This window comes from Vespula vulgaris, chromosome 10 (genome assembly GCF_905475345.1).
Source record: "Vespula vulgaris chromosome 10, iyVesVulg1.1, whole genome shotgun sequence".
Taxonomy (NCBI): Eukaryota; Metazoa; Arthropoda; class Insecta; order Hymenoptera; family Vespidae; genus Vespula; species Vespula vulgaris.
In genome coordinates, this window is record NC_066595.1 from 2,300,549 (window position 1) to 2,314,773 (window position 14,225).

Consider the following 14,225-nt stretch of genomic DNA (forward strand, 5'->3'; position numbering starts at 1 on the left):
AAGAATGAAAATGTTTATTTTTATTTGTCAACATTTTTTATCATGTTCGTTCGTTCAAAAACACAGAAACATACAGAAAGATAGAGAGATAGAAAGACAGACAGTGAGAGAAAGAGAGAGCAAGAGAGCAAGAGAGCAAGAGAGTGAGAGAGTGAGAGAGTGAGAGAGAGAGAGAGAGAGAGAGATGAAATGAAATACCTGTTAGTAGTCGCGTTAGACGTGTAAACGTTGTCCTTTCTCCGAACTGGTGCAGGCGTCTTTGCAGAGAAACCGTTCACACGGACATCCTGCGAGCTAAGGAATGGTTTAACAGGCAACGCATATATTGGATCGTTGTAAAGGTTTCCCGTGGGAGCGTACTCGGAGAAGATGATGGGTAGATTGCCACTGCTCTTTGTCTGTTGAAGCCGAGTAGAAACAGGTTGAGAGTAAGCCCGCATGTGATTGGGATTGGGATTGTGATTGTGATTGTGCTGTTGTTGATGATGCTGTTGTTGTTGTTGTTGCTGTTGGTGATGTTGTTGTTGTTGTTGTTGATGTTGATAATGTAAGTGATGATGACTGTGGCTTGGTACAGTCACGGAAGGTCTACCACTCGTTTGAATATCCAACTGAGATTGAAATTGCGCTCTGCAATTACTCAAAGTCATTTCCGTTCGTCTCTGATGCTTCTGTTGATGCTGATGTTCTTGATGCTGTTGTTGGTATTGCTGCTGCTGCTGTTGTTGTTGTTGTTGGCTACATAGACTGGTTAGATTCGGATGAGAACGCGAATTTCGCGACTGCGCTTTAAATAGAGCACCCTTTTGATGATGATGGTTATGATGATTATGATTAGGATTAGGATTATGATTATGATGATAATGTTGATCTTGTTGGGTCTTTGGGAAAAGCTGATTGACTTGGCTCGGAGGATTTATAGATTCCTGTTGCCTGCTTTGTTGTTGTTGTTGTTGTTGTTGTTGCTGATGATGATACTGTTCGTTCGAACGTCGTAATTGTTTTAAATTTTGTTCCTCGACTTGCACGTTTTCCGTTCTATTCTCATCTTGACCGTGTTGATGAATCTGTTGCTGCTGCTGTTGCTGTTGTTGCTGCTGCTGCTGCTGTTGTTGACGATGTTGATCGTGTTGCTGCTGGATCTGATAATTTTGATGAGATCGTTCGATCGGATTATTCAAAGTAGGCAAACCGTTCAAACGATTATAAGCCGCACGTTTTCTTGCAGCGTACTGTGCCGATCTCACTACTTCTCTATACATGTCCATGACAATGTGAGTGAAGGGTTTCGATTGCAGACGGGTACGGCAATACTCCGATATCACCTTAAACATAAATGTTACAAAGAAACTTGAGATAACAATTGTCGATGTAAAAGAATGTACGAAGTAACAATTTCTTCGATCGAATCGAACGATGTTTCCTTTTCCTTTCTTTTTTTTTCTTTCTTTCTTTCTTTTTTTTTTTTTTTTCTTTAAATCAATTAATTATCTCTCCACAGAGATTTATTCCGCAAAACGAATTAATTCTGAAACGATCAATAACATAAGATAAGTTTCGTGATAAATATCGTTTATTACACGGAATAATCCAATCGGTCTTGGATTTTGAAACTAGCACTTTCAAACGTAGACAAACTATTAGTTCGAGGGGAACAATAGCTCCATGAGTTCTATAGACTATGATCCAACATAGAAGTGACCCGACCCTGTTGGCCATTATCACTCCTTTGTATTCTCCAAACCTGCGAATGACGAACTTTCGAGACAACGCCGCGTTCGTATCCAAGACAAAAACTAACGATTAATACCACCTGCGAATGACAGAAATTATTTCACGGATACGATTTTCTTAAAAATCTTCTTTTTCTTTTCTGTCCATATAAAGAACCTTTAACTTTATCATAAGTCTAGATATACTTTCTTTATCGCGAACGTACCAAAAGTTTATTTCGTAAAAGTTTATATATAAAATGCAATAAAAAAAAAAGACAAAAAAAAGACAAAAAAAATCTATAACTCTCGTATAAACGATATATTACTTTCTGAAATACTAACTCCGAACAGAATTCTCATCGAGCTCGTGTAATCGATGGAGTGTGTCTCGCGAAAGAGATAAAAAAAAAAAAAGAAAGAAAGAAAGAAAGAAAGAAAAGAGACGAACGAACGAACGAACGAAAGCAAAGCAGAACAAAAAAAAAGATATAAAAAATAAGATAAAATAAAAGCAAAATATCACTTTGCAAGCACGTAACGAAATGTACGAAGAGAGATCCAAATCCCTATCATAACAAGTTATCAAATAGTTTACTTTAATTTATGCATTCGATTGAATATATCCACCTTCGCACGTTCCTACGCTCGTAGCAAATATCTCGGTATCACGCATATCCTCTTATCTAATATTGACGTAATTTTCCAAGCAAAACGAATCTAGATTATTATTACGTATACACGTATGTAACGTTCATACATCCAACCATAAATACATATGATACTTACGTGCATAGATATACATCATACATACATACACACACATCATATGTATATTTGTTCTTCAATAAAATTGTTAATCGAGAACTTAAACGATGTACTTGTTTCTGTTCATCAGATCATCACACGTCATATTGATTTGACACGCACGTGAAAATGATCTCTCTCTCTCTCTCTCTCTCTGTTTGTTTTTCTTTCTCTCTCTTTCTCTCTTTCTATACCCTAGAGGAGGAATTCAACTGACAAGAAGATACAGGCAATTGTCAGTGCATTCATCTGAACAAGCTGCGTCAGCTGCGATTATTTACAAAACCTTACCCGTTGAATATTCATTCATTCGCCGGCTCTGACTGCCTAGGCGAACCAGACGCAGCGTATTGTTTCGACGTGAAATAATCAATAACGACGATAAATCACACGGTTCGCGGTACTGCATTTACCAAGGTGTTTCTTTATCGGACTACAGTCGAAGGACATAGGCGTCTGCCAAAATTAATCTTTTCGTATTAATCCCTAAATCATGGACAAAAATTTAAAGAGCTTTTGATTATTTCTTTATCTCTCTCTCTCTCTTTCTCTGTCTCTCTGTCTCTCTGTTTATTATTTATCCTTCAATAAAAATTTTCTTTTATATATTTATTTATTTATTTATTTATTTATTTATTTATTTATTTATTAATGTTTTCTTTTTCTTAGATAAAATTTGGAAATAACGAAGACACGTCGTAAGATCTCTCGATTATCTCTTTCTTTCTTTTTACTTTTTGTTTCATCTTCGATAAGAAATTTTGCGTGCGAAAAATTAGTAGGAAGTCATTAAAAAGTGTCGCTCTTTTATTTTTATCAGACCAATCAAGGACACAACGCGTGTCGAAATCGTTTAAAAAACGAACACGTTTTTCTATCTATCTATCCATTATTATTATTATCTATCTATCCTTATTAATAATAATAATAATAGTAATAATATTATTATTATTATTACTATTATTATTATCATTATTACTATTATTATAATAACTTTTTTTTCCTTTTTTCTTACTTTTCCTTCCATAAAAAATTCATAACGAACTACTCGACCAACTTAAAGCGTCACATGCAAATGCTTCGACTCTGTGCTATGACCATGGAAACCTTCCTCTCTTTCTCTCTCTCTCTCTTTCTCTCTCATATATACGCATACCTACATACATACATACATACATACATACATACATATATACACACATCGGATAGATAATTCAATTAAAGCAGGCTTCCATGTCCGTCACAGTGAGAGTTCAAGGGCTCTATGCGATCGCGTTAAGTTCATCACGAGTACCCTCTCTCGCTCCTGACGTCTTCTTCGGGGCCTGTTAATTATCGTCATGGTGATTCTCTCATATCTAATGTAGAACTTATTTTCTATTCGTCATTAATTCATTATCTTTTATTTGTTCTTTTTTTTTTTTTATTGTTTATGGTTAGATCGTAAAGCTTTTCGATAAACGAACATTTATAGATCGTTCTCCTATCTTGTATTTATTTATTTATTTATTTATTTAGTTATTTATTTAGTTATTTATTCATTAAATATTTTAAGCGATAATTAATTGAAACTTTTTAATTATGTCGTCACGCATATATAGAAATATTAAACGTCATTAATAATCACTAGAAACGAATATAATTCAACGAATTAGAGAAATATTTTGATTCGATGTACCATTTTATTATTCCCGATTTATTCCTACGTGTTTCAAATTAAAAGACAAATAATAATGTATTATAATAAGATTATTTTATAATGAGATTAATTTTTACTGGCAAAAATAAAATAGAAGATTTCAAATGACACATACGAGGATTTAAAATAACATAAAATGTAAGATGAAAATAACTGATATACGAAACGTGAGGGAATTGAAACGACTTTATAAACGAGTTAAATCATTATAAATTCAACTTGTCGTAATGCGTGAGTGAAGTTAAAAAAACTTTCGTGAAAATGTTGAAAATGAAATTGTAATTGTAATACGTAATCGTGAATGTAAAATTATTCGAGATTGTAAGTGTCGAAAGAGAAGGGAAAAAATGATTTGTTTTTCGGAGTTAGTTAACGAAACATTAATTCATGTATCTATGAATAAAACAAGTCAATAATTTACGAGTATGATCTATGCAATAGTTAGTCAATGTTTCAGGAAGTATCTACGAAGAGGTTCATCAAGGATTCATAGGATCTATACGAGAGGATACGTAAATGATTTAGAGTGTGTTTACAAAGAAGTTAGTTGATGAACTCTAACTATTCCTTAGACGTGCTATACAAAGTGTATCATTGAATCATTTCATTCGTAGACACGTATTAATTTCGATCAGATCGTTAAATTTAATTTGTTAATGACTCGAGTATCGAACTTGATATAAATAAAAATAATATTACATAGAGAAATGGTATAATATCATTGAATCGTTTGATTCGTAAATAGATTACGATGTAAATGAAAAATTAATGCATAAGCGTTTGTATTATAAATTACATTACTTTAATTAGAATATTTTCTATATATCTAAATAAATAAGTAAGTAAATAAATAAACAAGTAAATAAATAAGTAAATACATTATTTTTTAATCGATCATTTTAACAACACACACAAATATATATATATATATTTCAATTAAAAATAAATAATATATCAATATATTATTTATTTTTAATAAAATAATTTCATAAATAATACTTAATAAATCATTCAATAAATAATATATATCATATATTAAAATATTATTGTACTATATATACATATATAATATATATTTATTATACAATTATATAATTATATATTTATTAATGTTATAATATATTAATATATATATATATGTGGGTGTATGGGTATGTATGTAAAAACGTTGCAATAAATTATTACATTTTTTGTCATACCTATAGAAAGAAAACGGAAGAAGATAAGGACGAGTGGGTATCTCGTAAAATCCATATCGGCGTCGAAGGATTTATGCTTCGAAAACAGCGGATTCAGAGGATTTGAAAGATGAGAATGCACTATAGTCGTCGAGTGATATCGCCTAAATTATTTCTATCGGTCAATACGTTACTTCTTTGGCCATTCTTTTTTTTTTATCGGAAAAAAGGCGCTCCGATATCATTCTTGTTTCTTTTTAACACAAACACGACCTGCACGCGTACTATATCTTTTATATATATATATACATACACACACACAGACACACACACATATATATATACAATTCTGTTTGTATTATATATCATTTTATATCAGATATTTTTGTTAAATTTATTGACATCGAAAACGGTATCTTAAATTATTGTCTTCAAAACATTAACCACACAATATTCCTTTGAAACATTTTTTTTTTTATTTTAATATCTATTACGCTCTATCTATGAAAATGATATATTTAAACCGAACATATCGTGCGTGTATGTGTGTGCATACATATATATAAAATCTCTGATAATTTTTTTTGTAAAGTTACTTTTTGATAAGTACAAACGTAAGCTCCGTCCAAACTTTTTTTTGTCCTATTTCTCTCTCTTATTTTTTACTTTTCGTTTTTTTTTTTTTAATTCTTTTCCCTCGGTTGAAAAAAATATCACACTTCGCATTGACGTTTGACATCGAGAAAAGCATCTCTCGAAGGACACGTCAGGAACGAAAGAAATTATCTCACGGAGGAAAACATATATATATATATATATATATATTTTTCCTTTTACATTCCCTTTTCTCTTTTCTTTTTTCACGGATTAGCATTCCTCCGTTCTCGTTGGGCTCAGTAACGTACGCATAAATTACGACAGAAAAGGTCTGAGCGAATAAAATAAATGGAAACGTTCCGCGCGTAAATTTCAATGTATGTATATATGTATGTATGTATGTATCTATGACTATATACGCATACATGTACATACGTACGTATATATACGTGAAAACTCGATGAGAAAGAAAGAAAGAAAGAAAGAGATAGAGAGAGAGAGAGAGAAAGAGAAAGAGAGATAGAGAGAAAGAGACAAAAGAGATGTATGAGAGGGTGGAAAGGAAATAGGAAGGGAAAGGGAGGGAGATGAGTAAATAGGCGCCATTTTCATGAGACTTACGTCGAGAAGATTCATCAGAGAGGCACGTCGACGAGGATCAGGTTCTGTCATAGCTGCTAGGACCGACTGAAGGGCTGACGAGGGTGAAACCGAGACTGTACCAGTTAAAGCAGCTACTCTCGGTGTCGTGTCCAGCAATGCTCTCCCTAACGAATACATCCACATCTGAAAATATACGGACACGTACACATAAAGTTGAAATTATATAATACGAATTATTATATAATATAAATATGAATTATATAATATGAATTATTATATAACAATGGAATAATATTTTTATTATTTATAATATAAAATGATAATATCATTGTTATGCGTGTTATGATATTTGAATGTATAGTTGAAACGTTAAGTCGTCGATGTTATATGTCAATGTGCATTTTAATGAATGTTTAATTCAACAAAAAATTCTACATTTATCGTCGTGTTATTACATTTTAATGAATCTTAATGAATAGAATATATATATATATATATATATATATATATATATATGTATGTATGTATGTATGTATGTATATATTTATATTTATATTCTATTCATTAGGGCTCGTTATATAAAATTCACATACATTTTATATATATATATATATATATATATATATATATATATACACACATATACGTATAAATCACCTTTTAATTATATAAATACATAGGTAATTAATTAATCGCCTACGTATATGATGATAAAAAATAAATAAATAAATAAATAAATAAATAAATAATCTCTCCTACACGCACTTTCATTTAATTTAATGACTTTGACGAAATAAAAAAAAAAAAAAAAGAAAAGAAAAAAAAAGAAAAAAAAAAGAAAAAAAAAGAAAAAAAAAAAGAAAAATCAGATATCTTCGACCGAATTTAAGAAATTAAAATGTATAAATATAAATATAAATAGATACCTATATACATGTATATATACATGTATATATATATATACACAACTATCGCGCGCAAGTTCGTCCAGATTCGAACCGTCAATAAACTAGCGAGTGCTAGATATCGAGCATTAATAGCGTCGTTACATGTTCTCGCCTAGTTCAGAAATAGTAACGCTTGCTGACGATACAAAAGAACGTATCGATTATGTTCTCACCCAATACCTAAAGGGGAATGAAATCTTTCTTTCTTTCTTTCTTTCTTTCTTTTTTCTTTTTTTTTTTTTCTTTTTTCTTTCTCTCTTTCTCTCTTTCTTTCTTTTTTTTTCGTTTTGTTTTAAATACAATATCCATTATTATTACAGGTTTTAAAATTTATTATAATTCATAATGCACAATCGGTATCGTCTTTCTCAAAATAATAAATATTTTACGATAAATATTTCGTTGTATAATATTTATTTTTTCGTTTGATTTCTTCGTAAATTTCGTTAATGTAATGTAATACTATTTTTAGTATTACAGCAAATAAAAAAATGTATCTGTGTTAATTAGAATATTTCGACGTTTGTCATACCCTCGTCACATTTTTTACATTTCGTTTTAAAGAGTTCGATCTTCAGAACGAATTTATTCTTTTTTGCTTATTTTAATTTGTACTTTTCGTAAATAAAGTAAGATGTCTTACGTCGTAAGATGGTAAATTAATTATTTCTTTCTTCTTTTTTTCTCTTTAATTTCGCTTTAAAAATATCGAAGAACGTTCGTTTTAAAAGAGAAAATTTTCGATGAATTTTCCTATCGAGTGACGGGTGGATGTAAAAGACAAGTTACACATGTAACATGTCTTTTATAATGTCATTCTAACGCAGAGGATGACAAAGTCGTGCTTGAAGGGCCTGCGTAATGTTTGATCGTGTCATTGTTCTCTTTCTTTTTTAGTGTCGTTAAACGTTGTGAAAAATGCCGTAAGCTATTCTCTCTAGTACGCGTACTTGCATATATATAAAGATATATATACACAAATACAGATAGAAACGCATAAGAATCAGTCTTGCAAATTATACTTCGTTTAAAAGCCTTCACGAAGAGACATAGTATCTTAGCGAACTTAAAATGAGTTTCTTGAGTAATTATAACCACTGTTTGTCAACCAATTGTTTGACTCGCAAATAACTAATTTTTGTGCGAAGAAAACAGAGAGAGAGAGAGAGAGAAAATTATAACAACATCTCGCAATATATATATATATTATTATTAAATAAATTTCGTTAGTGAAATTTGATAGTTTACGTTGCAATTAAAACAATGCAATTAAAACAAGAAAATGATAAAAGAAAAATTAATGAAAGAAAGAAAGAAAGGACGGACGAAAGAGAAAGAAAAAAATTATCGTAATGCATAAACACTGCAAACAAACAAACAAACAAACAAACAAAAACGACGCAAAATAATTTTGCTTTAAGGCAGCACAAATTCGCCTTAAATTGATTATTACGATATAACGGGTGTTGCAAACGATCGAGATAAATCCTTAGATCGATAATCGGACGAAACACGAATAACGAATACTACCCAGTTTCAATTTAATTCCTTTTTACGACTAACAATCCGAACGTATTAATAAATGAAATTTTACGAAAAAAAAAGAAGGAAAAAATGATGAAGAAAAAGAACAAGAAAAAGAAAAAGAAAAAGAAAAAGAAGAAGAAGAAGAAGAAGAAGAAAAAGATTTCGGTGCGCGTAAATCTGATGGATAGAAAAAGAGAATGGATGAGTCGGTTGGGTAAAGGGGGTTGCTTGAGGTGTTAGCGGGGGTAGATGGCACGCGAACGTCCCACTTTCGCCGTTTACACTCATTCCCAAACCCCACCTTTCGTTTCATTCCTCCTATCTATCAACGACACGTTCTTCTTTTCTCCATTTTTGTCCTCTCCTCTCCGTTAAATCTTCTCGCTCGTGTATCCTCGCCATTCGACCTTCTACCAGTACCAGTACTAGTACCAGTACTAGTGGTAGTACCAGCATCAGCACCATCTTTTTTCAGTGTTTTTTTTTCTCAACGTTTGCATCTCTATTCCTCTACATTCTACCAGCTCTTCCTTCACCTCTTCCATCTTTACCACCCCCACCATTACTACCACCTCTTTCTCCACCTCCCTTCAGTACCATCTCCACCACTTCCATCTCTTTTCAGCAGCATTTCTTCTTCTCCTTCTTCCACCTTCTCTTCCGTCGACGGAAAGGTTGGCCTCGTTCAGAGGCAGACCGTATTTATCCGTTCGCAGATTAAAAGGCATGAGAACAAACGGCCTCACCGAGATAAATAAACTCCGAAGCGTTTCGGCCGCACACGTTCTCTTCTCTTCCGCTTCTACTCCGTTCTGCTCTTCTCTGCTCTTCTCTGCCTGAGAAAAGTCGCTACAAATTGCGTGACTTTCGCGTTGGGATATTCATTAGACTCGTGAAAAAAGAGACAGGGATGAGGAGAGAGAGAGAAAGAGAGAGAGAAAGAAAGAGACAGAAAAAAGAAAAACCACGAACAAAGGGTCGGAGGTGGAAAATGGGCGAGTCTTTGAAGCGTTTTTCTACTACTTTTTTTCTCTCACTCTTCTATTTTTCTCTCTTCTCTCTCTCTTTCTATTTTGCTCCTCTCTCACTCTCTCTCTCTCTCAACACTTATCTTTTTTTGTTTCCTCTTTCACAATTCCATCGTCCGGAAATCTCGTCGTCATTCTTATCCTCGTAGAAGTCATAAAATAATTCTTTTTCTCTTTCTCTCTCTCTCTCTCTCTCTCTCTCTTCCTTTCTTTGTAATGTCATACAGTTTACACAATAGACGACAAACACGCACACATACATATATATATATATATATATATATATATATATTGTAAATATAAATAAAAAAATAAAAGGAAAAACATTCCAATTATTTTCACTTCGTTTTTCCTTTCTTTTTCCGGATTCTGGATCTTTTTTGTCTTCCATCATAAATTCCTTGTTAAATATATCACATAGATAAAAGAATTATCCTATCCTTCCTTTCTCTTCATCTTTCTCTCTCATTCTCCATCTCATCGATTTTTATCAGTTTGAAATCGTTCACACGCTTTGCTTATTTACGTTATTCTCTTTCCGTATTTGTTACAGCCTCGAGGCCGTACACTACGCGAAAGAACGTCGTTCCTCTGGCCATACGTACGTACGTGCGTATAGATATACATACGTATGTATGTATGTGTATATATACATATATATGTATATATGTATGTATGTACCTACGTATGTAGGATAGATAGGGTCCGTTCACGAGCCAACAAATATTAATTATCAGGGACGCGTTGAAACGTTGTTTACACGGCACGAGTAAGGGTAAATTTCCGCGTCGGGTCGCGTAATTCCGCGCGAAAATCGTTTCACCAAGAACGAGGAGGATAATGGGTTCCTAGTGACGTAATTTTCTTGTTCGATTTCGATAATGAAAAAAGAGGGAAAAAAAAACAAGGAGTAAAGGAAGAAAAGAAAGAAAAAGTAAAGACGAACTCTTTTTACAACGATATCGTCATTTATGATTTATGAAAGTAGAAGATCCAATTGAAAAATGAAATCTGAAGTTTGTATTCTTTTTTTTTTACGAAAGATATTATATATTATGAAAAAATGAAAAATAGGACATACACACACACAGAAATATGTATATAATATATATATGTATATGAGAGCAAAATTTAATGGCATTCGATGAAAAGAAGAAGGAAAAGAAAAAGGAAGATAGAAAAAGAGACATATTTCTTTTCTTTATTCTTTCTCCAAATCTATATATCTAGATTCGTAGAAATCAGAATAAACTAACAAACAAACAAACAAACAAACAAGTATCAAAACAAAATTAAAAAAAAGAAAAAATAAACGGAAAATCGACAAACCTTCAGCGATCAAAGCATAAAAATAAAGCTCCAGTGAAAAATGAATTTAGACTTGGACTTTATTACGATATATTACGTAGAAATACGAAGGAAATGATTTTTATAAATGAGATCAAAATTGAAGTTGGGAGAGCGAGTATCAAAGGAACCGAGAAAATGAGGAGAAAATCAAAAAAAAGAAAAAAGAAAATAAAAAAATAAAAAAGAAAGAAGAAGAAAAAGAAAAAGAAGAGGAACGAAAAGAAGAGGACGAAGAAGAAGAAGGAAGAGGAAAAAGGACAAAAAAAAATACAAAAAAGAAAGAAGAGAAAAGAAAGAAGAAAAAAGAAAGAAAAAAATGGAAAAGAAATAATAATAAAAAAATAAAAAAAATAAAAAAGTAAAAGAAAACGTACCTTTTCCGATTCTGTATCCGAGTATACACGGCCGGGTCGATATTCTGGCGGCAGATATGCTCGTGCGGTTTCCGGCGGTGCAAGTTGCAAGAAAACTCTACCACGTGGTGTCAACTCCAAAGTGTGAGGAGTGACTACCGGGCCCGTTCGTGAACCACCCACGACACCACCGTCTACAACAGAATATAAGAAATATCGAACGGTCAACGAATCTTCTATCTACGATCTTCGATCATAAAAAGAAAAAAAAAAAAAGAAAGATTTCTTTTTTATTTATTTATTTAATTTATTTACTTATTCATCTTTCGTACGTATTTTCCTCTCTATCCTTTCTCTTATTATTTTCTAAAGATTCTCTTACTCTTCTTTTGAACATCTCTTTACTTTTATTTTTCTTTATTTTTTAAATATTTATAATCTGCAAATTTTCTATACTCAAACAACGTAAACTTCAGTCTTATCATGTTTATCATTACTCGCGACAATATTTCTTTTTCTTTTTCTTGTTTTCTTGTTTCCGATCTCTTCTTTGTTTAATTTTTCTTCTTTGTATTTTTTTTTCCTTTTTTTTTTATATTCATTCTCTATCTTACCATGTTTATAATCGATCCTGTAAAGTTGTACGTACCAAAAGAATGTTAAACTTCATCCTATGATCTTCCTTGTTACTTACAACAATATCTTTTACTTTTATTCCTTCTTTTTCACATTCAAAAAACTTTCTCCTACGTTTATAGTCGAGCCCGTCAATTTTGTATATCCCGAACAATGTAATAATCTTCGACTCAACGAACTTACACCATCGTTATTTATAACAATATCTTTTTTCTTTTTCTTTTTCCTTCTTCTTTCATCTCAAAGAAATTTCTCCACCTTTCTACGATCCTCGATCACAATCTCAAATAATTTACAATAGTTCGCGTGAATCAAAAAAAAAAAAAAAAAAAAGAAAAGAAAAGAAAAAAAAGAAATAGAGAGAGAAAAAAAACTAGAAAAAGAATGGAGACGAAGAAGAATGAATAAAAAATATAAAATCGTCTCCAATATAATAATCAAACTCCATCCAATTTGGAAAAGTCCCATCGAAACCATTGAAAATGATCTACGAACTAAGATTAAATTCCCACCGGGGGTATCTCTATACATCTCTCGTATTCACCTTCGGGCGATTCGTGAAGAAACTTGAAGAGAGAACGGAGTCTTTATAAACAAAGTTGTACTGTCGCAGGTGTGCCAGTAAAATTTTCTCGGGGAGACGTTTAAGGGATTTCCTGGAAATTACAGCGGTCTTATTTATCGCTCCTAGCCTGTGGCCTACAATCTCTCCGATCATTTATTATCTCCGTTCGTCGTCGCTATGCTTGCTTCCAACCCCTACAGCTCACCCTCACTCCCACTCCTACCCCCATCCTCACATCCCCTATCTAATCTATATGCCTTTAAATCGTTAAGATCCTTTAAATCGTAATTTCCCAACTTCTCTTCTGTTTTATTTCTTTCTTTCCATTTATTAATTTATTTATTTATCTTTTCCCAATGACTGAGTTTCTTTTTTATCCAATGAACAAACGACTTCTGAGAAGTACGAAAGGAAATTGAAACGACGGAAACGGGTCTCTCTATTCCCGCCAATTTCGATCGGTAATCGCGTTTTCTACGCTCATTTAATTTTCTCTCACCCTCTTTCTTTCTATTTTCTATTCCTTTCGCGATAACGTTGTTTATAAATCCTGAATAAAAAGAAGAAAAAAAAAAAAAGAAAAAGTAAAAGTAAAAGAAAGCAAAGGAAAATGGAAAGAGTCTTCTTCTTGATTCCTTTCACTTGATTTTTTCTTTGCAAGAAAAAAGAAAAAAAGAAAATAAAATAAAAAGATAGAAAATAAAGACAGAAAAAAAAACAATAAAAGAAAAAGATAAAGAATGAAGATGGGGAGAGTTAACAAAAAAAAAAAAAAAAAAAAGAAGTTGTAAATTACTGCGACGTTTCGAGGACTCCTTTTGGATTAACGCGTGAATCCTAGCAAGATCTCTATTAATTCGAACGAGGCATGCACTACATATATATGTGTGTGTGTGTGTCTATGTGTAAGAGAGAGATAGATAGATAGATAGATGGATAAATAGATAGAGAGATAGAGAGAGATAGAGAGAGAAGTACCGGCTGACGGGAAAATCGTCGTAAATTCCAGAGGCATTGCGAGCGTTAATCCATGCGTGTCAGAGACATTAACAGCCTAATGGCCGGTAAAGCATCTTGACACGAGAAACATCCTAAATCTCTTCAATATATACCTCATATTATTATAAGTACTTCGACTTAGTTCTATGAAAGTCGAAAAATATTTAAACGAGCGATGCAGCTTCGGGAAAATTGAGATTTGTATCAATCATATCCTTATAAGT

At 32.2% G+C, this 14,225-nt stretch overlaps 1 protein-coding gene across 5 annotated transcripts in view; it reads right to left on the minus strand.

Moving 5' to 3' along the window:
* LOC127066822 (uncharacterized) overlaps window positions 1-14,225 on the minus strand; it is a 71,554-nt gene that overhangs the window by 10,345 nt on the left and 46,984 nt on the right. For all 5 annotated transcript variants that reach the window (XM_051001017.1, XM_051001014.1, XM_051001015.1 and 2 more), the window contains 3 exons: window positions 11,823-11,995; window positions 6,615-6,779; window positions 199-1,325 (listed from right to left, as the gene is read on the minus strand). In XM_051001017.1, coding sequence (XP_050856974.1) covers window positions 199-1,325; window positions 6,615-6,779; window positions 11,823-11,995 — 1,465 coding nt within the window. The remainder of the gene's footprint in view (window positions 1-198; window positions 1,326-6,614; window positions 6,780-11,822; window positions 11,996-14,225) is intronic.